Raw genomic sequence first — 23,050 nt, 5'->3', positions numbered from 1 at the left:
TTTTCAATAACTGCATGAAACTGTGAATAAATATGTCTTTCAGTCTGCAGTGGGGACCAAGCAGTATAGTACTGTAACACTCCAATCATTTGCTTCCCTCTGCTGTTGCATAAAAGAACCACATGCAGAGTGAGAATGTCATGTTATCCAAGTTAGTAATCATATTTAAATCATGGCGAGCGTATGACTAGATATTGTAAAAATATAAAGTCATCAAAACCTGAATTTTCTTGTTTTATTTTGTCCAATGAGTTGTGAATAAAGCTGACCTCCACTGTTCTGTCATAGTGTAGATACTGGTTGCTGATGGGCACCATTAAAAAGGGAATAAGGGAATTTTCACCATATTGTGACTTGATTTTTAGCGTTTTGTCTTCACAATGAATCAGTCCTGTATGACTGTTTTGTCCCTCATCACCGGTAGTCCGGTCAATACACCTCTGAGGAGCTGAGCAGATGACACTGGGCACAAAGTGATGTGATTACCCAGAGCTCAAAGTGATGTCTTCAAATGTCATGATTTGCTGGGTTCAGTTCAAAATCCAAATATATTTAATTTATAATGATACAAAAAAAAAAGCAGCAAATCCTCACATCTTCAAAACTGGAACAAGATAAATTTGGCAACTGTGCTTGAAAAATCATTTGAACAATTAATCAATTATGAATAAAGTTGCAGTTTTATCTTCTGTTGATTGACTATTCAATGTAATGTTTCAACTTTGCTGTTAAATTACTGGTAGGAAGAAAGGCCAGCAGGGGCCCCAGTCAGTCCTGAGAAACACTAGTACAGTGGTTCTAAAACTTTTTCCTGTCAAGGACCCCTAAACTGACAGAAATTAGACCACAGACCCCCATTTGATAAGATTTTTGCTTTTAGATGTATGAAACCCATGACCAAAATAGTCACACATACTGACATTGTGTTACTTAGGGATGGGATTAAAGTGAAAATAAATGATTCTCCCTTTTGCTGGGGACTCCCAAGAACCCCCTCAAGGGCCCCTGGGGGTTCTTGGACTCCACTTTGAGAGCCACTGCTTTAGTATGTAAGAGATATCACACAAGACCAATAGATAAACAGCTGGAAAGTAATTCCACAGTGTTTATGGGGCACTTTAGTACATATTTCACCTCGCAGTAATGGTATTGTGGTTCATGGCCACACTGTTCACTTGAGCTACTTTAAGTTCACAATGAGCGCACCTGTAGCTCCCCCATGTGGAGCTACTCAGTAACTGCATCGTGTTCCGGCGCAGAGTAACACGTAGTGTGAAACATCATCAACACCAGACGAACCACCACAAGAAACCGACAGCAATAATGGTGAGAAATCAATTTCAACTTATGTATTTGGTTTTAGTACACATCAAATGCTATATGAAGACCCAGTGAGGAACTTAGTTTCTCTGCACTCAGCATATCTCTGTCAGTGTTTTTGTGTTGGCTCTGCAGCGTGTTTCCATGGTTAGCTTGCTGCTAACTCAACGTTATCATGTCGTTTTGTTCTTCAGCTTTTCTACTCGTTTTTCAAGTCGCTGGTGGGGAAGGATGTGGTGGTGGAGCTCAAAAACGACTTGAGGTTGGTTTTTGTTCGACTTAGCCTTAATTTGGTGCCACTATTTACTGTATTTGCCTCAATTTTTACAACAGCTGCGTTGTTTGGAGCATTGACTGATTGTAGCTTTAGCTAGTGAGGCTCATTAATACATGCGACTGTGTAAGAGAGAAAAGCAATATACATGTATTACAACATGTGTATATATAATAGGCACCTGTCTGTCACAGACAGTAAAACAATCATTTTCATATAGGCAGTATTAATCGCAGGGCTGTTATGGGTTGTGACAACGAAGCTGAAGTTAGCTTCAGATTCGGGGTTAAAGGGGGAAATTAAGGGAAACATAAATAACATTTAGCAGCTGATTCCCCGTTTTTCTCAACTTACACTTATGAAAGAGTTTTAGACATGGTAGCAAAAAGCCTTAATGCTGTTTAAATCTACTTTCAGATTTGTGAAACCTTTATTTTGCTTATGAAAACTGAAAAAGGGCGATTTCACTGATATTTCTCCATTCAAACCACATTAGACCAGGTCTAGAACAAAAACCACTATACTTAGACTTGTCAAATCTGGACTAGATTACCAAGGAGACTTCAGAGACTCACTGAAACACAGTTTCAGATTTGTGAAACATTTATTCTGTTTGCAAAAACTGACAATGTCTAATGTGGTCTGGAAAAAAGTGAAAACCTATTATGCTTTTCCTTATTTTCAGTCATACATACACACACACACACACACACACACACATATATATATATATATATATATATATATATACTGTTACAATGATGGATGTTCAATATAAAACGTGGCCAAAGTCTCAAATAATGAGGTAAATGTCTGTAGAAATAATCCTTGTGAGCAAAAAGCACCGGTTTCAGACTGCTCTGAACGCTTGGTTTCCAACAGTTTTTTCTACTTTCAGCCCAAGCTGACGTTGGCTCATGACAGATTTCTTTATATGGTTATCTGCTCCACGTACAGCATACAAGTTCACTGCTCTGCTCCACTAACATTAAGATGTTTTCCATTGTTTTTGGGGTAATCATGTTGAGCCATGACTTGAGTTGAGCTGGTGATTTTGTGCTTTTCCATTGCACAGCAGGGAAAAGTAAAAGTTTGTTTACATTGTTGGAGGTGTGCCGGTCGTCTGCAGCTCCTCATCAAACAACATCATCACTGGGGCTGTTTCTACTTGTACTATTCCTCCCTGCGTTATTTCTAACTGATCTGCAGAACAAAGAGCTCCAAATAGCTCCATATGTTGTTGTGTCGACTGGTTTTTAGCGCTGCTAATGAAGCTCCGCTAATTTGGTGAGGAACACATTTAATTCCCTGTAAATTCTTCACAAAAAAGTCTCCTGTTATTTATTCATTTAAAAGCTTTTAATTTAAAGCAGTAAAGCAGGAAATATGGAGTTTACATCAGCAGTAACTTGACACGACTCTGATACAGCTGAACGTCAGGCTTCTTGAAAGCTGGCCAATCAGAACAGAGTGGATTCATCAGGAGGGGGGGCATAAAGAGACAGGAGCTAAGACTGCCTGTAAGAGACAGCGGCTGAACTGAGGGGCTGCATAAAGAGCTAGTATAAGATAAATAAGGAGTTTTTGAACTGTGAATCATGCAAAGATACTCTAGTGGAGTCCCAGAATAAAAATATAGAGCTGGAGATGAGCATAATGGGTACCCTTTAAGTTTCCCCTTATCCCCGAATTGGAAGCTGCAAATCAGAAGCTAACTTCAGTGTCATGTTGTGAAATAAGGTATTCCTCTGTTGTTCCACCCACTTTACCTTCAGACCAGTGGTCAATTTAACCCCACTTATTGCTTATATGTATAAGGATAGGATGTCCATTAAAGTGTGTAATAACTTTTGTCCCACCATTTTTTTTTATAGCATCTGTGGAACACTTCATTCTGTTGATCAGGTTGGAAATATTTTTAATGCTTTGTTGTCTTTCTTTTGAGAATAAATCCTCTCATTTGATATTTTTTAGCTTGCGAATTCTGACTTCCTCACTGTTTTCTATGTTTCAGTACCTGAACATCAAGCTCACCGACATCAGTGTCACAGATCCAGAAAAATATCCACACATGGTAGGTTCAGTCGTGACAATGAAAATGTCAATTTCATAATCAGCCAACACATAATACCGTACAGATTATACATTTTGTAACATTCACTCAAAACATCTTTAAATCTTGATGGCGGTTGTCTTTATAACTCCATCGTGTCTTGTTTTGATTTCCTTCAGCTGTCTGTAAAAAACTGTTTCATCCGTGGATCTGTGGTCCGCTACGTTCAGCTACCTGCAGATGAAGTGGACACGCAGCTACTGCAAGACGCTGCACGAAAAGAAGCAATGCAGCAGAAGCAGTGATTCACCTGCAGGATGGGGTTCAGTCCGGGGACGGAACAGGGTGGGCGGGTGGTTTGGGTGGGATTTTTGTAACGGAGAATAATGAGTAGTTTAAGTTTTGAGTGGAGTTCATTTAAAGATAAGTTTCAACAGTTTGTGCTGCTCTTGTCATTAAGCAGTATTGGTCATTAGCTCGCACTCTGTCACAGGGACTTTAATAGCATTCCTGACATTGGTGATCGATGATTTGTAATAAGTAATTAATGGATATGTTCTTTACCTCACAGGCCATATAGGAGTCTTCATTTGATACTGTCTTTTGTTTAAAAGAAATAGCACAACTTAATACAATTAAGAGGCCAGTAGAGGTGAAGATCAGTTGTAATGTTTTATGTTGAATGATAACAGGCACTGTTCCTTATCTTTAAAAAAATTATGACTTTGGGTTTTTTTTATGCCACTTAAAAATAAAAAAGGTATTTTATTTATATTTTGATGTCCTTTGTAAAAGTTTTTTGTAGTTTGTTAGAAGAGTTTGTTGAGTTTTAGTTTTTGTCTTTAAGCTGATGAGAGAAACTGATTAAGCTTTATTGCCGAGAGCTATGATCATGGAAGAAAGAGTTATTTTGTGACTGCATTTATGGGAAATAAAAATTAAAATCCCGTGGCCTCATTGTGCTAGTCATCCAAATTAGGATATTGAGATGACTTGAAATACATGAGATTGTAGCACAGACGTGACAGCATGCACTAAGAGATGCACCATAAAGTATCTGTCTGCTGGAGAACCTCCTGTGATAGTGAGATATGGAGCCACTGGGTTATCTATACACATCAGTGCAGATCATATTCACTTTTCATACTTGCGACAGTTAATTTGGCATAATCTTAACTATTGTGCTTAGTTTTCTGCTGTATCATTGTTGTAACCGCAGTTTCCCTGTAGGATCATTCAATGCAAGACTTTGGGACTTTTGAAAGAAGAAATAACACACTCTGACAAACAAAAAGTCAAATTCATAAGCAATAAAAACCCACTTCTGCTCAATTCAGTTCACCCAGGGCTTTAGCTGCTACAGCCTATTTGGTTTGGTATGACCTGTTGCTTAGGGTGGTTGATGTTAGCAAACTTTAGCTAGAAATTGCGATGTAACTGACAATATTGACTCAGCTTGCTGACTTCATGAGCCCTCTCTCCGTGAACTACTGTTGCACTATTTCTTTTACAATTTACCCTAAACATACCATTATCCCATTATTGTCACTTAAGACAACAGTGGTATTTAGCAAAGAATACATAGCTTTGTTTTAAATGTTCTCACAAGAAAGTGAAGGTGTGGTGGACACTTTTAGTGGGCAGTAGCCTTTTTTAAGGAGTTGTGTTGATTTTAGTACAACTGATAAGAATAGGAAGTAAAAGGTAAATGACAATTCAGCCAGTAATGATACCAGAAATGTAAATAGAAGCTGGAGCCATATGTAACATTGTCTTAATAATATCCAGTTCAAAATTACAAATGTTTGCCAATTTTAAGTAGTTTATCTCCCTGTTACCGCAGTTTTTGAACAGTATTTGCAGTAAAACTTGAAAAAAGGAGGAATATGTGAGATTATTTTGAAAGGCAGTAGGATGCAGTTAATTTCTTGGAAATTGGATTCAGTTGTGATCAACATTAAGAGAAATAGCTGAGGTGTATTATTTGCACATTTCTTTTTTTGTGGATACAGTTAGATAATTCCCTTTCAAAATGACAATCCTGAACTCAGTAAAGGCTGAAATGCCCTCATAAGCTTATATGATAGTATGCGTATTATATGTTGTGCCATATTTGGTTTACAAGCTATGTACACTAGTGTGTGTGTGTGTAGTGGTTTTGTCTCAGTATGTCTGGAAAAATAGTTGAACTGCGAGCCTGTAAATTCAACATCGCATGTGACGAACTCGCTGACAAATCAAGAGTCGACTCTCATGTTAATACATAGAAATCCAATACCTTTATTTTACATTCATACATCTATAACATTGTACAATAATTTTAATGCAGTTAAAAAAGCCCAATCCAAAAACAAGTCCTGAATATTTACAATGATGAATTTGCATGTTTTAAGGTTGGTAACAAGCATTTAAAAATATATACACACACACACATACACACACACTCACTCAGGGATTTAGGACTAGTGGTGTCCTTGAGTTGTACCTTAATAGAGCTGTGCTGAACGGAGAGGAATTCAGTCACCATAGAGAAAGGCACATTGAATACACAGTGTATGTACAAACAAAAAAATCTCAACACTTACACAAGTAGGATCTGTAACTATGACCAAAACTGTAAACCTTCACTTATGAAAAACAAATGAACAAAAACAAAAGTCACATCTATACAAATACGTTTGAAGCAAAATATTTTCTTGGTCATAACAAAGCAGTACCTTGAAATGCATTTCAACACTTAGTCGTAGATTGGCTCTGCCCGCAGAGAGCAATCCCACAGATATAATTACACAATATGTCACAATATTTATGCAGTTGCCCACTTCGTGTACACTGACAACTGGCAACAGTAAGAGTACCTCATGCATATCCTCATCAGACAGCAGCAGTCATCTGATATGTTTTAGACAAAACCCAATTACAATGTCTTTTTTTTTTTCCTTTCACATGAATATGGCAACTTGACATGGTGCAACATGTACGTACATCTACATAAAAATGTATAGACAACTCTATACAGCCGCAAATCCCGTTATCTTAAAATATATGTACCACCCGTCAATCAAAATTTTCAATACTTTCAGAAAAGTAAGTTCTCTGATATAAAATACTGTATTTTCAAAAAACTGATTGTTTACATTCCATCCTTCTCAATAAAATAAAGCTTTATATACGTACCTTCAAAGCTTAGAAACACTCCCAACATACTGTATATATATACTATATATATTTATATCTATTTAGAAACAATAAAGTGACTAAGATGCCATATGTGGCTCTACGTTCACATGTAGTGGAAACCCGTTTAGAATGGCATACACAGCCAATTTATATGTCTAATGAACACAGTGTGGCACTACAATTTTGGATGATTGTACAAGTTGGGGGTCTTTAAATGCCAAGGTCAAGATTGCCTCTGTCAAAATGATTCCCTTCTTACAACTCAGCATGCCTTCGTCAAGTCAGTGGGCATGTCAGCTGTTGACATACGGTATTGGATCTTTGTGTTAGTGATGGCGCCGTGCTTCTGCCGAAGATGCAATCGTAGCTGACTCTTGTGGCGGAAGTGCAAGTTGCATTTCTCACACTGAAAAAGAAAGCGGCACAACATTAATTTCAGGCATTTTACAGTGTTGTGATTTCTCGCATTTGATTCCAAAGATATTCACGTTATTTAACGATTTTGTAACCTTGAGAAGCGGCATGTCAACTTACATGGTAGGGCTTTTCTCCTGTGTGTATACGCAGGTGGCTCTTCAGTGTCTGCAGGTGACGGAAGCGTGTTCCACAGATCTCACACGGATATGGCTTCTCACCCGTGTGGATCAACACATGGGCACGGAGATGAGCGACCTGAAAACAGCAAAAAGAAAATCAGCTTGAACCAAACAATCAGACAGATGAATGCAAACTCTTATCTGGGAAAGAGAGTGCATTGAAATTCTTCAATGCACACACACGCTTTGATGAAATTTTTCACAGTACACGTATTGGTATTCATTGTATAAAAGCCAAAACACCCTCAAGGATGTTCTTTACTGTAATTATGGGTACTTTTGTAAAGCTGAAAATAACAATACCCAACCATAATTACAGTTCAGTTCAGTTCAGTTCAGAGTTGAGTATTAGTGCTATTAGCCCATACATGAAAGAAAGAGAAAATGTTCAGCATTACCTGTACAAAACGAGCTCCGCACGTCTCACATTTGTATGGCTTCTCTCCTGAGTGGATGCGAGTGTGAGTCTTGAGGTTAGCTGGTCTGTTAAACTGAGCACCACAGATATTACAGCGATACGGCTTCTCTCCTGTAAATAAAAAAATCAAAGAAAAGCACTTCAGCACAAAAGAGTGAAGGAGCAGAGGGTGCATTCATCTCTTAGATGAAGAAAATTGATATAAATGTAGCTCGTTGGTGTACCTGTGTGGACGGTCTTGTGGCTGGCAAGGTTGCCCTTGTAGCGGAAAGCAGCCTGGCAGCGGTCACACTTGTATGGCTTGTCGCTGTGTACTTGGAGCATATGTTGTTTCAGTGCTTCATCATCAGCAAACTTGGAGTCACATTCATTACAGAAGAATGTACCATTCTCTGTTCAGGAGAAATCACGATAAATGTTAACCTCTAGGTCTAAATAACAAAGGGTAACTTTTTTTTGATTCGCAGTAGCCGCTGACATCTAATATCAGTCTTTTGTTGTATGAATAAGCTCAGAATTAATAATAAACTCACCACAACTGGAGTCTGAGTATTCTGAATGTAGCTCTGCCATGTCTTCTGCTAGACGGGACCTGGAGGTGTTGGCGCAGACTTCTGAGTGCTGTGGGGACTGAGAGCCGCACGATGAGCAGTTTAGGCGGTTCAGGTAGTGTGGAGGATGACTGTCACCATTCCTCAGTGACCCCTCAAGTGCACTGTAGACAAAACACAAATACTTCTCAATACTTCAAGTTCCTTACTTAATCACGGTGCAAGTCCAAAATGAAGGACAGTAAATTTCAAGACAAAGACGATAATGAACTGTCAGATTTCAGAGGCACACAGGATTACTGGATTATAAAAAACAAGTGTAAAAGTGCAAATTAGCATAAAATACTTCTATTGATCTTCCAACATTATCTTAAAATTCTGCCAGTGCGTCATACATACTTTATAAAGAAGATAAAATGAAGAGTCACATATCAAACTTAGATTTTTCAGTTGTTCTTAAGCCAAAAGACAGCTGTTTATTTGGAGAAAAACCCCTCACCTGTTAATGATGTTATTGAGACGACTAGCTTGGGGCACAGGTAGATCCTCACTGTGATCGTTGCTCTTGCTTGTGGTTTGTGGGTCGAGGTTCTCCGAGTCGCTGGGGTGGAGGTAAGGTGGCAGGCCAAGGCGCTGAGGCGAACGCAGCCCGGGATCCCTCATCCCCACCTCGTCTTCCTTAGCGCTCTGATTCATCACGATGAACTTGTACTTCTTCCAGTTGCGAGCTTTGGGGTCCTGCGCACCTGCCGGGGCTTGCGCTCCGGCAGCTTGGGAGAGGCCGGCGTTCTTGCTACTGCTTGATTCTGTTGGGGAGTTGGGCTGGCAGTCTGATTTGAGGGGGCTCTGCGGGCTGCTCATGAGGCTCTTGCGTCCAGCAGAGGAGATTCCCAGCGGGTAGTGCTGATGGATCAGGTCTTCCTCTGCCTGAGGAGCGTGCTCTTTGCCCGAGTCTTTCTGGTGCTCGAAGGTCAACACAGGAAACGCACGCTTTCTTGTACCTAGACCGATAGACTGGCTGAGCCCCTCGTGGCTCTCCTTCCTCATCTCATCGTCTCTCCCTACCTCTCTGGAAGCGTAGGCGGTGGAGTGAATAATGCTGGAGGAGCTGGTGCCAACCGCCCTGGAGTATTCTGCCCTGATGGTGTTGGCGCTGTCATGTGGAGAACAATGCTTGTGATGGATACCACTCTTTGAGAGGTCAGCAAAAGCGTTTTTGGCATCAGTCAGCTTGCAGAGCGGGAAAGGGAATCCTGGCATAGGAAACTGCCCGTAGAGATGGTAGTTGCTGGGGGTGCTGACCCCGTTGAACATGTTTGAACCGTAGGGCCTCCCATCCCTGAATGGAGCTACACGGCTGTGCAAACTGTCAACAACATCATGGGGCCGGTAAGCATGGACATCCTGAGGTAAAACTAGTGGACTGACCAAAAACTCATCTCTGGGCAGTTTAGCAGGATCACTGTGGAGGGGAAGGAGAAAGTTAAACACATGCAGACGCTGATGATGGATTTATATTGAGCTGTAATGCAACAGTCTTCTACCAACCTGGATTTGATGAATCTGTGGCAGGTGTCCACAACATGGTCCATCTGCAAGTAGATGGCCGTGTTCATGATTGCCATAATCAGACTCTCCTTTAGTGTGAGACGGGAGGTGTACATAAACTCCAGCAGGATGGCAAAGCCCTCTGGATCCACCTTTGGGTCCAGACTGATAGCATTAAGGTTGCACTTGTGGGAGTCAGTAAAGATGGTGTAAAACAGCCCACTGCAGTCATGAAAAAGAAAAAGAAATACAGACAGAGCATAAAAGATCAGTCACTTCATCTTCAAACAGCAGCAGAAAATTGTGCTCATATAACTTGGCTTAAATAACACACACCTGCAAGCCATGAGAACGGTCTTGTGTGCACGAAATTGCTGTCTGTTAACCAAGATAGTGACGTCTGTGAGAATATCTCTGCTACGCAGCCGATTCAGGTTGAGCAGAACATCACTTGCATGGCGTGTGAATTGTATGCAGCTGTCTGCTGCGCAAGCCATTTTCTCAAGTTCTGCAAACAGAAGAAACATAACGATTATTTCACAAAGAAATGTCTCACTGGGTTAATTTACTGATATGCCTCAGATCGCTGCTGAAGTACAGGTAATCCTTCAGTAAAAAAAACTCTTATTTATGACCCTCAAAAAGGTCTTTACTGCCATGGCAGAGTAAGACACATACAGCTGCTCCGCCAGAAGGCGGCGCCATTTATTAAATAAACACTGTCTAGACATCTAAATGTCTACCTTTGGAGTAATTTCTCTCCACTCACTTTCTGTCTGAACCACTGGTTGACAGGTTAATGTAACAAATGAAGTTCTTATATTTAGATGAACGAAAAATTGTAGCACATGATTATTGACTGGAACAGACAAAAGTATGAATGATATAATTCTATAATAAACAGTCTTATTTACATTTTTTAAATCAAATATTTTTTTTAAAACAGACATACAGAAATAATTACTCCGTTGGACATTGACTGGTGATTAAAAGTAAAAATTATTCAAATTATAAACACCATTAGATGTACCCTGCTGAACATGATTTTGAACTAGATTGCCGGTTTTATTTTTCATATATCAAAATGAGCATAAACTGTCTCTCTGAGTTAAATACGACGGAGAAAGCGTTTGCTTTCAGCAAGACTGTGTCGGATTTATTAACAGTTAGCAGGCTGATAAAATAAGGAAAATAACGGCGACAAGAAGCAGCTCACTATTCACTGAAAACTTTTTGTCACACAATTAACATCCAAATTTCCACCGCAAGATGGCCTTGACATGATTGTATCTTTTAAGTGCCACTTTTCTTCACATGCTATGAAAGAAACTGTGTTTTTGTGAAGCCCAGCTGCGCTCTGTATTCGCATGAGTCTGCCAATATGCTATAATGCATTTGTAGGTCAGTGACTTTATGGAGTGAAAACTAACATTTCATTAACTCAAGACACAACTGGTTTTATAACACGCACGCGGATATATGACAACATCTTTAACTCAATGTGAAAACTGATGTCTGTCCGAAAATAGACCAAGAACAGAATGCAGACTACTGATGTCCTCTGATCCAGAGCTGGTGAATTATGACCTCCAGTCACTAACCAACAGCCAACAATTAAAACAAAATGAACTGCATCTCTACTTCAGAAAATATTTATATTGTGAACTTCAGTTATAGGCTATAAATTCAGTCAATCTGAAACTTTTTTTTTAAATTTCAGTGTGTGAATTCAAATGACTGCACACAGATTGATGCCAGCCTACAAAGATTTATTCCCTAATATTAATTCATTTTCTTATATATGCCCACACACATGGTCTAATTCTAGCAGCCTCTGAGCAGAAATACTGTCTAACCGAAACTCTCAGGCCGTGATAGAAATGAGGCAACACTTTGCAGGAAAGCTGAAGCCAACTCTGCGCGCATCTCAGCCACAGTAAAACCCCTTCAACTTCATGTAGTTAGGTAGGCTTGCTTATCATGCAGTGTCACAGTGGAAACAAGAGACAAGTTGGTGCGACGACGTGTCTTGTAGCCTCTACCGCGGAAAAAACACACACCCATCAACACTAATATTTCCGCTACAATGTTACAGTAACAGAAGGGTTTGTTCGGCGCAGCCCTTTGCGCTCCATTAGAGCAAATTACCGCCGCAGCCGCGGCGAAGTAAAAATACCCTGAACCTGAGGCTGCCATGCTGACAGCAAAGTTCGTCTGACAGCGCGCACAAGCCGCCGCCACACTGTTTGTTGACACTGGGCTGTTTCACGTACAAAGTGGCACTAAAGCAGAGCGCATTTACAGCGGACCCTGTTAACACAGCCAACTATATCCACCCGAGCACCGCGGACTACAGCCCGGGCTCTAGGACAGCGTTTACAGCAGTCAGATATGACAATTTTCTTCTGAGCAGTTATCTAAGCCGAGCGTTATTACAGCGTTACAACATGACTCAGTGTCAGCGCGGTACGGGAAGCTGCTGTATGTCCCACTGCGCTCGGAGCGCAGCGTCGAGGCAGCAGCGAATCTGCGCGCCGCCTGTCACACCACCGCAGCCGCTTCAGAGTCTCAACCTGCCAGGCAGCACACACAGTCACACAGCCCCGTCTTCACACACACTTAAACAGCACAAACGGATAAATAAGCTATGTCTAAAACAACAGCAATACATAGCAGATAACAACTTCGCGCCAAATTAGAAAAGAAAAAAAAAAGAATTTAAAAAATCACCTGGTAGCGCTTTCCTAGAAACTTCTTGCATCACCACTTCTAAGAACCCCAGTTCTAAGAATCAGACGAGCTCAATTCTCGGAATTTGAGCCCGAGACCGTACCACTTTCCCGAGGCAGGGGAGACACGTTTTCTCCCCTCGTGGTGATAACAACTTATTTCCAAAGCGGTTATTCTAGCTGTTATTACGAACAGTGGTTTTTACAGCAAGCACGGCATAAATACAATGTTTAAAAAAGTGAGAAAATAAGTATTATCTTATAAAATAACGTAGGAAATTGTTTCATAGTGGTACAACCCCCCCTGCTTTTGGTTGAATCCACAGTCACAGGACGTCGAGCCGGCGACGTCACCAGTTCCTTAAACCCAACCCCCGATATTCTCAGAACTAATTTATATTCCATGACTTAAGCAATGTGTCGCTGCGCTGCCTCTCGTCGCATTTAACACACAGACCTTACATGTACAGCACACAGACAGACATCTTAATTAGGCCCATGCGGACAGGTCGATGTGACAGCCTTATTTTTCTTTCTTATCCAGATTTCTTTTTTTTTTGTTGTTGTTTTTAGCCACATGTCCTGCAGGTATGTTGACTTCATAGATGGAGAATGCTGCGAATCGCCATCGGGGGGTTTGTCGCAAAAAAAGGAACGCTTTAATAGATTTATTATTCACACGTCTATAGGCAGTCAGTTGAGCGTGTTATCGTGTAGATGTGAATGCTTAACGGTGTGGTTTTTCCAGTTTATCTCAGTGCATGGTTGAATTGGCATTTGACTGACTGATAGTGAGTTTTTAATATCCTCATCTGCGCTTATAACGGGTTTAAAGAGTCGCTTTGTAGCTGCTATTGCGTTAAAACGATGATTTTGGTAGACGGTTGATGAAACAAAAAATTAATTGTGAGCTGCGATTTACAGTAGGCTATATTATTATATGTTATAGGCTATTTAACTCCATGATAACAGAAAACTTGTTGCATGAAAGTGAGCGCATCACCTATTTAAAAGCATGACAAGAGCAGAGAGGTTGTAGTGGATGCAGTCAATCCTCGGTTATAATTCAAAACCAGGAACATGTGTTTGCTGTGTAGTAATAATGATAAAAATGATCTGAGACTCGTTAAAAGCATTTTGAAATATAATGTCAGTCATATCCGGGTGTTTTTGGTGCTACAGTGTTTTTTGACTCCTCGGCAAATCTGATCCTCCTCAAACACAGATAAGTTTCAGACTCTTATGTGGACAGCAGCTCACTTTCCTTTGAAAACATTTTCTCTTTCCTGAAAGAAAGAATCTTTTTGACTGGATTTCTAATTAATCTGAACGAGGAGGGTGCCAGTGAAATTGTCCATGTCAGGTGATGTGCACACTTTACAACCAAAACATTGCTCATTGATATGCAAAGTGAAAACATTTCCTGGAAAATTAACTGAATGCATTGCTGTGATATCTTTTCCCTCCTATTTAATATAAGGCATGTGTACTCCCTGTTGCGTCATTTCAGAGATGGGCAAGAATAAACAGAAACTTTTTTTTTTCTTTTTTTAAACTTCTCAGTTTACTAGTGTTTTCTTTGTGCTCTTTTAGTCTTAAATGTATCACAGGCCAGGCTTTGTATGAAAAGACTGCACGAAGAGAGAGAAGTTGAGCTGTGCGGTTTGTTTCAGCTTTGCATGGGGATGTGGGCTGGTGTGAATTACAGTCATTTAAGTATTTCTTTTTTTTTTTTTACTGATAAATAGCTGTGGATGCTTCGTTGGGGGATATGTATGATCGCATCTGAAAGTTGTATTAATGTCATGAGATGTGGGCAAGCACTTACTGTTAGTGACTCACCTTGGAAACTTTGTTTGTGGTGATTCCAAACCATGGATTCCCCGTCTTTTCTCATCCCGTTCACTCCTTGGCACAGAAAGAGCATTTGCTGGGCTGAGAAGAGATGACAACATTTATAAATTTATTAGCATATATATTACACTCCTTTAAAAGTATATCATTTATCTTCAGTAGTTTTAATATTACAAATTAACACAGAACCCCTAGTTACGTTTAATTGCCCTGGTGGCACAATATCAGTGAAATATTTGAATGCTGAAGTATATCAAGCGTGAGCTTCACTTTATCAGTCAGTTATTATCAGAATATCTCATATTCACACATATAGCCATGCCATGTGGATTTCTATTATATTTTGTAAAAGTATCCACATCTGAACTTTAAAAACCTTCCTCCTGCTCTTCTTCTCCTGATCCTTCTATATTTTATAAAGCCTTTGAGGCAAATCTAGTAAATTTCTTATAATCTAGTGTAAAAGTATAAAATACATTTTCAGCTTTTGAAGAACTGATCACTCTTGATTTTCGTGTCCTAATTTTTTTGCAAGACCTATTTTAAAAAAGCATTTTAATTAGATTAAAAAATTATTTGATGCCAGCGCTATTACACAATAATCACCACATGATGTTTAATTGACATGGACATTCGAGCAGCTGGTTACCTTTGTCACTCAGAGTACAACAGACTGTGTTACAGGCATCCAAATGAATCAGATGCAGCGCCTTTCTTTTCTTTTTCTTTTTTAACCCTTTTTGTGACGAAACACTCCGCTGTAATGTAACCGACTTTTCCCTGTGGATTGCCCAAGCATCCGCCCATCTGGATCCTGCATCCCACTAAAAACACTCCAGGTGTTCACAAACCATTGGGGAGAAAAAAAAAGTCTCCAAAATAATTAAGACACACGCTTTTACAGCAATCTCCGATTCAGCACTGCCAAATAAAGACTATCTTGAGCTCCAAACAAAGAGCAGCGTCAACTTTATTTCAATCCACTTGGGGGATGTTTAAGGCGCTCCAGCACAGTTATGCATAATGCACGGCCATAAACCATCCAGGAGTTAGGAGAGAGATGTGTAATTTACCAAGGCCCCATGCTGTGCCCAGCTATAGAAGGATGAGATAATTACTGCAAATCCTTGGCAAACTTTTACTCAACCAATTCCTAGCAAAAATAAATGACCCACTTACAGAGGACGGAGAAAGAGTGCAGGGTACCTGATCAATATCCCCAGTTTTAAACTAATAAAAGGACTCACAGGACACATTTTTACTTTATTAACGGTATATCAATTAACCCTTTATACCCAGACAGGACATAAAGGTAAACAATGAGTTGTGACGTTCAAGTCTTAGTCTCTTTGTCTAAGTGGCATGCTGTTCAAAAACAATCACAGCCAAAGCAGGTTGTGACAGTGATTCAAGTCTGGCCAGCCAGTAACAGCTGCTGCACATTAAAAAGAATCTGGTACACTTCTGACACAGTGTGAAACATCTCTAAGCAGTATCATTGCCTACACTTGGTGCATGATAGGTCATTGAATAGAAATGCCCACTGACAAAAGCCTGAGGCCCGGAGGTTGCCTCACTTTTTTTTCATAAACTGCGCACTTTTGTCTCGTTTCACAGCAAATTTCTGCCAACTTCAGTGTTCATTGTCAGCAAAGATGTGAGTGTGGAGTTTTGTTCTGAGAGGCATGATGCAACCAAGCTGTAACACCAAACAGATAATGCTGTTAGCTACAGAGGTCTTTTTAGTTCCTTTCTTTAAAAGAATTTCTTTTTATATTGTTGAGTTTCACTTTTTTAACTCCATGCATCCCAGAAGCATTTTTTTTTTCTTGCTCTGTCCACAACAAAGTTGCGCTTTGTCAAACAGCATCACAACTGCAGGTCGAAATTGTAACACAGCTGCAGTGCATCAATAAAAAGATTTGTTCTTCTAGTCTTATTGTATGTATTTATAATTTTTCCTTGATCATCTGTTTGAGCAGATCATTGAAAACATATGACATGCATAATTTATAACGTCAGTTAAAGAGCATGAGGTGTAATAAATAGACGCAGTGGAAAATTCACTGATGCCACTTCAAAAGATTTTCAGTGCAGGTAATGATGAGCACACTTTACTTGGATGCATGCCTCTTGCTTTTTTAATTAACAGACAGTCCTTTTTGACATGAAATCATGTCTGCTTGCAACAATTCTGCTGTGTGTCTCTGTGCTAACACACTCCAGGTTGAAAGTTGTCTTTCATCCCATTGACAAGGTTAAACACACACACCCACACACACACACAGCAAGATTACCAGGAGTAGAAAATAAGAGATAAAGATTTTGCAGAGATTCACACCTATCTAAAACGAGTTCCTTGATTATACGGACTGTTGTTAATATAACTGTGAATATTGTAAATATCTATTTGGAAGGTTTTCCTCCTCTTTAATACTTTGATAGTGCATTCAAAGGTTTTGCATGTATTGTAGAAAAGCAACAACCAAAAAAGTTTTTCAGTTCTGGTGGTCAATAACGAGGCTCCATGGACATAAAACCTTTATCAGTTATTTCAAAAAGAAAATACACACACACAAACTTTGGAGCAAGTTTGTGTGCCTGTGTGGATAACCTTGAGTTCATCAGCTTGCCTGTGCAAGCTACATGCTAAGGTTATAGTATGAGCAGAGGCGTGTTAGTGGGCTAGAATTCCAATTTAGTCAAATCAAAGCATGTAGATTCAGGACTTTCTCAAGGCCAGCTGAGAGGAGCCAGGAATGCAGCCTGCCGAGTCGAACTTGATGGAATTTTCCACACATACCACAAACAGTCCTTTGCCAGTGTGCCATCTGCTGGATGATGGGTCAGTTACTTCCACAACACATGGGGATACATAGTACGAGCGTGCAGTAATAGCTACCATCCTTACAAATCTTCAGAATCTGAGTGTTTGCTTTTCCTTCCTTTTTTCTTTCACATGCCCAGGGCTGCAAATGCGGGAGTTCCAAGAGCACATGAGGAGGAGTTGTTAAATTTGGGACAACTTCTGCACAGATTAGTTTCAAAGCTTTGTTATGTGTCTCTACACGGATTCAGGGTTTTGACAGAAGTATCCATTCTCAGTGGCAAGGAGCCATAGCGCAGAGATTCAAATGGTAAACAAGTGGGTCTTATTTCTTTGCACCACCCTCAATAATGATCCAGTAAGAATCATCTGTCTGAACCAACCCCCTTTCCCACACTTCTGTCACAACACCTATTAGTTACTATCACGCTGTAGATCTTGATATTCTGGCTGTGTCTTATAAAGCTCTTTCCCCTATCGTAGCATTTTTATTTTGTCTTTGACAGACACAATAAAAGACAAGACAGAATTTGATTTGATTAAAAAATATATATAGACAAATTTGTGTTTAGAGGAAAATATTCACCCCAATAGAAATTGGTGTAAATCTTTATAGTAAATTTATTGTCACAATCATTAGTGAAATACCAGCTAAAATAAGGCAGACTGCACAGTACACCTCCCACCTTGTTCTGCCTCTGAGAGCATGAAAACTAGTTAGCATGCTAGCAGAGACATCAACATTGTTAGCCTAATGTAAAGGATAAATAGTAGTTAGCAAAGTAATTAGCTGAAAGGATTGAAATAATTACATAAAATACACAGATGAAATCGTTAGCTAAAGGTAAGGAATTTAAATGGTTGAAATAATAACCTAAAATTAAACAATAGTAGATGAAATATTTCGCTGAAGGTAATAGATAATTAGCTAAAAGTAATCGACAAATGGATGATAGATTCAGCTTTTGCCACACCAAGTATAGTAGGAATGGAAACTTGACCAAACCCACCTAAACATTTACAATTCAATTGTATGAAAAAATAACAATATCCATGTTTTGTAGTGTTGCTCCATCCAACATGCACTTCAAAATCAGTTGAAATGAATACATTTGAAACATAAAGGTCAGTGTTGCTGAAGGGTTACTTGAGTTTATTTGACAGGGATGTAGGGTTACATCAGACAAAAAAGGTTGGGAACTGCTGCTGTACACTACAGGTTGTAACAATGTAAAATACCTGCTGAGATGCTAAATGGGTGTTTCAGCATATTCATTTCATATTGTGATTGTCCAGCTCTTTGGCGACGAAGCACAAAAACATAAACACACTTTTCTCGAGAAACTGTGTCCAGTGATTTAAAGAGTCTCAGATTACCACTGATACGCTGTGCCAGTGATGAATATAAACAGAGCTTTGTGCAAAAAGACAGCACCGTGAAGATTTCATTTCATGCTTGCTATTTGTACCGTTAAGGCAACAGAGGTAACATTTCCACTGTATTTCCACTGTACCAGTAGCATCTCCCGTTATCAACAAGTTTATGGTGATGTTTGATCAAAGCCTAAAGTTGCTAAACCAGTTTGAGTTCTTTGTTTAGTATTATGTATTGTACTGATTGCTCCCCCATGTTGAATCTGGAGGGTTTGTCACTGAAGAATAACGCTGCGGCAAAATCATTTTCATATTATCAGAGTGTATTTGAACAGTTTGTAGAGATTCCCTCCACACAGACGCAGTCACAACAGTGTTTTTGTGTTTTGTTATTGGGGACTCAGCTCTTATGTCATTCCATCAGTTAACCGTTGCAGCCTTCTCTCCTGTCTGTTCCTCTCTCTTGCCCCTGAACTCCCTCCGTCATGCTGTGGCCCAGTTTTGCTTTCAACTATATCAAATTCTCCCATGTTACATTTCTCCCACTGCCAGGTCAAAGTAGGTGCCTACAGCTGATGCCAACTGCTGATACTGTTTTACAGGGCTGGTTAAACAGGAACTAAACACACCAGCTCCGGGTCGCAGGTCAACAAGAACCATGCACAAAGCAAAACAGTACATTTGGAGCTGCAGCGGTGGATGTGTATGCTGTCTCCATTGCTTCTGCATTATAAGAACCCTAAAATGAATGTAATGTAAAGCGTTGTTTCTTAATTTCCTCACATTCAAACATGAGAGGCCTTAAACAGTGACTCTCGATGAGCTTCCCTAATTTCATCTGGCATTAGCCCTGAGTGTATTTAGGTGTCAGGATGGTTAGATTGAGAATCTGTCTGCATCAAACATTAACAGCTCCCATTAGTATATAGGTGTATTTTCATGTCAGCTTTTTTTTTTTTTTTTTTGGTTTCCTCCAGCCAAAGCAGTAAATGGATTTAAATCCAACGTGGAAACATGGGATTGGCGAGGATGAAAGCAATCCCACCAAGCCCCAGAAGTCAACTGCTTTACCAAAAAAAAAAAAAAAAAAAAAAAACCCTTAAACTCTGGCAACTGACATGGAATCAGGAGGAGATCATTCTGGTATTTTTTATGAATTTGCAAATATCAAGGACAATATATACATAAAATATTAAAGATACATGTACATATTCAAATAGTTAATCAAAAACAAATAAAAAATGTCATTTTTTAAAAGAAATGTGATGACTTCATCATTTTCAATCATTGTTTCCAGTTCCTGAATCAACTGCATTAGTTTTGTTTAAACTGTATCTTTTTTGTTTGATTTTCCGTGTGAAACATTTTTTTTTCTGGCAGCGCCTACACACTTCTTACAGTTAATAAATAAAGCTAGACAGTGCTTTCTTCTAAATTCTGGAAAACCTCCCACTGTTTATATTTGCTAGAAACAAATCAACTCTCATAACCGTCAAGCCTCATTAATCTGTATTTATGCAAGACTGAAATGAAGAGATGAACATATTTTTGATTTCAATGTATTCTTACTAATGTAGCGTAGTTAAAAGCTACTGTATTCCTCAGAGCTTTCGTTAAAAGTATCACTCCAGCCCAGGAAATGCCAGGTGGAAGTGCTGATGCAAGAGACCAGAGTGACAAATCCTGTGTTCAACACATTCGCATAACTGTTCTACATCACACATCAGACAGACTCTGTTGATATCTGCTGCACTTTGAAAAATGTTGTACTTTGCATGCACAAGACCACATAGCATTTGTTGATAGTATCACATGTAAATTTAACAGAAAATCAACAACCAAATTTCACAAATCACCCTGTACATGAATTGTCAGTTAAGTATAAATTCATACATTCAAAAAGGGTTCAGTAAGCTTGTATGTTGCTGCTTAAAAGTTTTTTTTTTTTAAACCAATAAGTATCTTTTATGTAGACATACCTGTATGTATACTTAAATTAAAATCAAAATGTGAATCAAAAAGCTCTCTCAAATCCCTCAGATTCTATCTTGGCTCAAGCTAAATGTCTAATTTCCATGTTTTTTACATAGTGTAGATAAACCTAAAGGACATTATTTATTGCATTTGGCACTTTCATTTGCATATCAGATGTCAGTTGTTTTATCAAGACCTGCAGCCACTTACTGTATGTGCTTTAAAGTTGCTTTGCATGCTTACTCTCGTTAAAGCTTTGAGAGCTCAAATGATAGAGCAGTATGTTGATCTGACCTCAGAGATTAGCTAGCTATCACATATGCTGTATGGAAATATAGAGATGAAGTAGAAGATTGTCTTCTGTTGACACTCATCAGTAGTGACGTTCTTATGGTCTTTATTTTAACAGAAGTATGACTATAATGAGAAGGGAAATAGATGTCTTCAGATTTATTTGTCTTATTTCAGAGTTGAAATTACATGCAGCTGTTCCGTCTCTCCACACAGTGTGCATTTCAATACAATAATCACTCTTGAGCATAATGTGAGACAACAGAATTCAGAAAATTATATGACAAATCTTATCAACATTAACAAAATAAACAAAAGTATTTCTGGATATAGTTATATTTCTTCTGAATAACCAAACTTATTATTTGTGGACAATTATTAGTTGACATTATGCAATTTTTAATCTTCCCCGAGCATTTTGTCCTTGTACATGACAGTGTAAGACAAGCACTTGTAATACAGCGATCCAAAAACTTTCAGAAATTCTTATTTTCATTTAAACTTTTTTTCTTTTTTCATTCGAGCAAGGTTTGCCAGGAATTCATTCTGTTTTGCAGCATTGCTCTGCTCCACATTCATTTATCTTGCCAGCGCTGAGTTGAGATATTGTCATTTTAACTTGCTCAGATGTTGAGAAACAGAAGAAGTCTTACCTTTTTTCTGCTGGAAGGAGTGAGGCATGATGGGATCTGTAGTGGGAATCAGGCGGCAGTGCTGAACCTTGAATTCAAAGCTGTGAGCCCAGTTCAGGAAGCAAAGGGGCCTCTGCAGCGGTTCCAAAAGTCTTTTCAGCAGTGCCAGTCACTGAGATCTATCAACTTCTCTACCTGACGACGGTAAGCTCCGGAGCACGGCAAAAAAAACAACCCGCCTCACTGTTTTCACCAGAGTTTTATTTCTTTTTCTGGCAAGTAGCTAGATTATCCAGGATGCAAAGTGTGACTGGTGCCAGAGCCTCCCCTGAGTGGCAGCTAAAGCTGGAGGGAGGAAGCTGTCTTCAGTGCAAAAGGGCACCGAATCTGTGTCTCACAGTGGCGGAGCAGCTCTGGTGAAGCCTCTGTCTGTCGTTGTTCAGCAGGATGGGAATGCTTCTGGAAAAGCGGCACGGCAGCCGGGCTGAAGTGAGTCAAGTCGACTGAGCACGCTTCATGTTAGTGCAACGGTCCACAGGGCATCTCTGGCTCTCTGAGCTGATAGGCCGCCTGCACTCTAGCGTTCATTGATTGTAGCACTCAGTCGCTCCACTTTTCCACGAATGCTAAAACCGTGGGGCAGGCTCAGTTTTTTGGGGAAAAAAAAAAGAGATTAAACAGCCTGTAAAATAATCCCAGTTTTTCTATATATAATTCATTTGAATGAAGAGTCTAAAATCCCATTAAGCCACAGGAACACAAACCATAGACCAGCAGTGCCTTTAATGTGGAGGAACTCTCGGAGCTCAGGCCATCTGCCAGATCAGAGTTTTTCATATACAGCTATGACACATTGTTTTATAAACAGAGCTTTTATACAACAAACATTTCAGTGTCCTGGAGCATTAATCTACCTAAGCTTATCTCAATCCATGGAACTAGATATTGCTCTTTATAACTTGTCTAGTAGAGGGGGTGTTATTACATCACACCAGCTGTCACTTCAACCTGGCACAGCCAATAGGAAGGTCAGTAATGTGGCTGCTGGAGAGAAAATTAGGGAGGCAAATCCTGAAAACAGAAAAGCAATATTTTGAAAAAAAAAATGCTAATATCACTGTTACATTAGTGTTTTTTAATAGCATATGAATATCAAATAATTATAGTTGCATGCAATCAACTCATCTTTATTTTTTGGTTGCAAAGCAATAAAGCATTTATGATGTATCCTGCACATGAATCCATAGTGTTAATGTAAAAGCAATTGGCCGAACGCTGTGTATCAGTGTGTAATCATTCTTGACACCTGATGTTGAACTCAGATTAAATGAATACACATGCTGTCTGTGCAGATAAGCTCACCTCAGCGGGTAAGAACTCCCAAAGCTCTCGCTATTAACAGCGTTACATGCTGCACGGTTTTTACTGT

At 39.4% G+C, this 23,050-nt stretch overlaps 2 protein-coding genes across 3 annotated transcripts; one reads left to right on the top strand and one right to left on the bottom strand.

Annotated features, from left to right (window-relative positions):
- Positions 1-1,216: 1,216 nt before the first annotated feature.
- Positions 1,217-4,421, top strand: smx5. Its single transcript, XM_044361617.1, has 5 exons — positions 1,217-1,326; positions 1,515-1,582; positions 3,469-3,499; positions 3,609-3,668; positions 3,827-4,421. The coding sequence occupies exons 1-5, from the start codon at positions 1,324-1,326 to the stop codon at positions 3,950-3,952; spliced, it is 288 nt and encodes a 95-aa protein (XP_044217552.1). The 5' UTR covers positions 1,217-1,323; the 3' UTR covers positions 3,953-4,421.
- Positions 4,422-5,903: 1,482 nt separating this feature from the next.
- bcl6aa (BCL6A transcription repressor a) lies at positions 5,904-22,677 on the bottom strand. 2 transcript variants are annotated; one of them, XM_044361721.1, is made up of 10 exons: positions 21,643-22,677; positions 14,512-14,604; positions 10,277-10,448; positions 9,941-10,162; positions 8,892-9,854; positions 8,375-8,556; positions 8,066-8,233; positions 7,822-7,952; positions 7,362-7,499; positions 5,904-7,233 (listed from the first exon to the last, which is right to left on the bottom strand). In XM_044361721.1, exons 1-10 carry the CDS (start codon positions 21,668-21,670, stop codon positions 7,090-7,092), a joined length of 2,241 nt encoding a protein of 746 aa, XP_044217656.1. In that variant the 5' UTR covers positions 21,671-22,677; the 3' UTR covers positions 5,904-7,089. The 2 variants fall into 2 exon arrangements, with proteins under 2 accessions (XP_044217656.1, XP_044217657.1); XM_044361722.1 differs by lacking the exons at positions 14,512-14,604; positions 21,643-22,677 and adding an exon at positions 12,671-12,762.
- Positions 22,678-23,050: the final 373 nt, after the last annotated feature.

Source organism: Thunnus albacares, chromosome 9 (genome assembly GCF_914725855.1).
Source record: "Thunnus albacares chromosome 9, fThuAlb1.1, whole genome shotgun sequence".
Taxonomy (NCBI): Eukaryota; Metazoa; Chordata; class Actinopteri; order Scombriformes; family Scombridae; genus Thunnus; species Thunnus albacares.
This window is presented reverse-complemented; position numbering and strand designations above follow the sequence as displayed.

Coding starts and splice junctions, on each gene's coding strand:
- smx5 (XM_044361617.1), top strand. Junction 1,583..3,468: donor GAGCTCAAAAACGACTTGAG/GTTGGTTTTTGT, acceptor TTTTTTTTATAG/CATCTGTGGAACACTTCATT. Junction 3,669..3,826: donor CAGAAAAATATCCACACATG/GTAGGTTCAGTC, acceptor GATTTCCTTCAG/CTGTCTGTAAAAAACTGTTT.
- bcl6aa (XM_044361721.1), bottom strand. CDS start 21,670: ATGCCTCACTCCTTCCAGCAGAAAAAAG. Junction 10,449..14,511: donor CCACAAACAAAGTTTCCAAG/GTGAGTCACTAA, acceptor TTCTGTTTGCAG/AACTTGAGAAAATGGCTTGC. Junction 9,855..9,940: donor CACAGATTCATCAAATCCAG/GTTGGTAGAAGA, acceptor TCCCCTCCACAG/TGATCCTGCTAAACTGCCCA.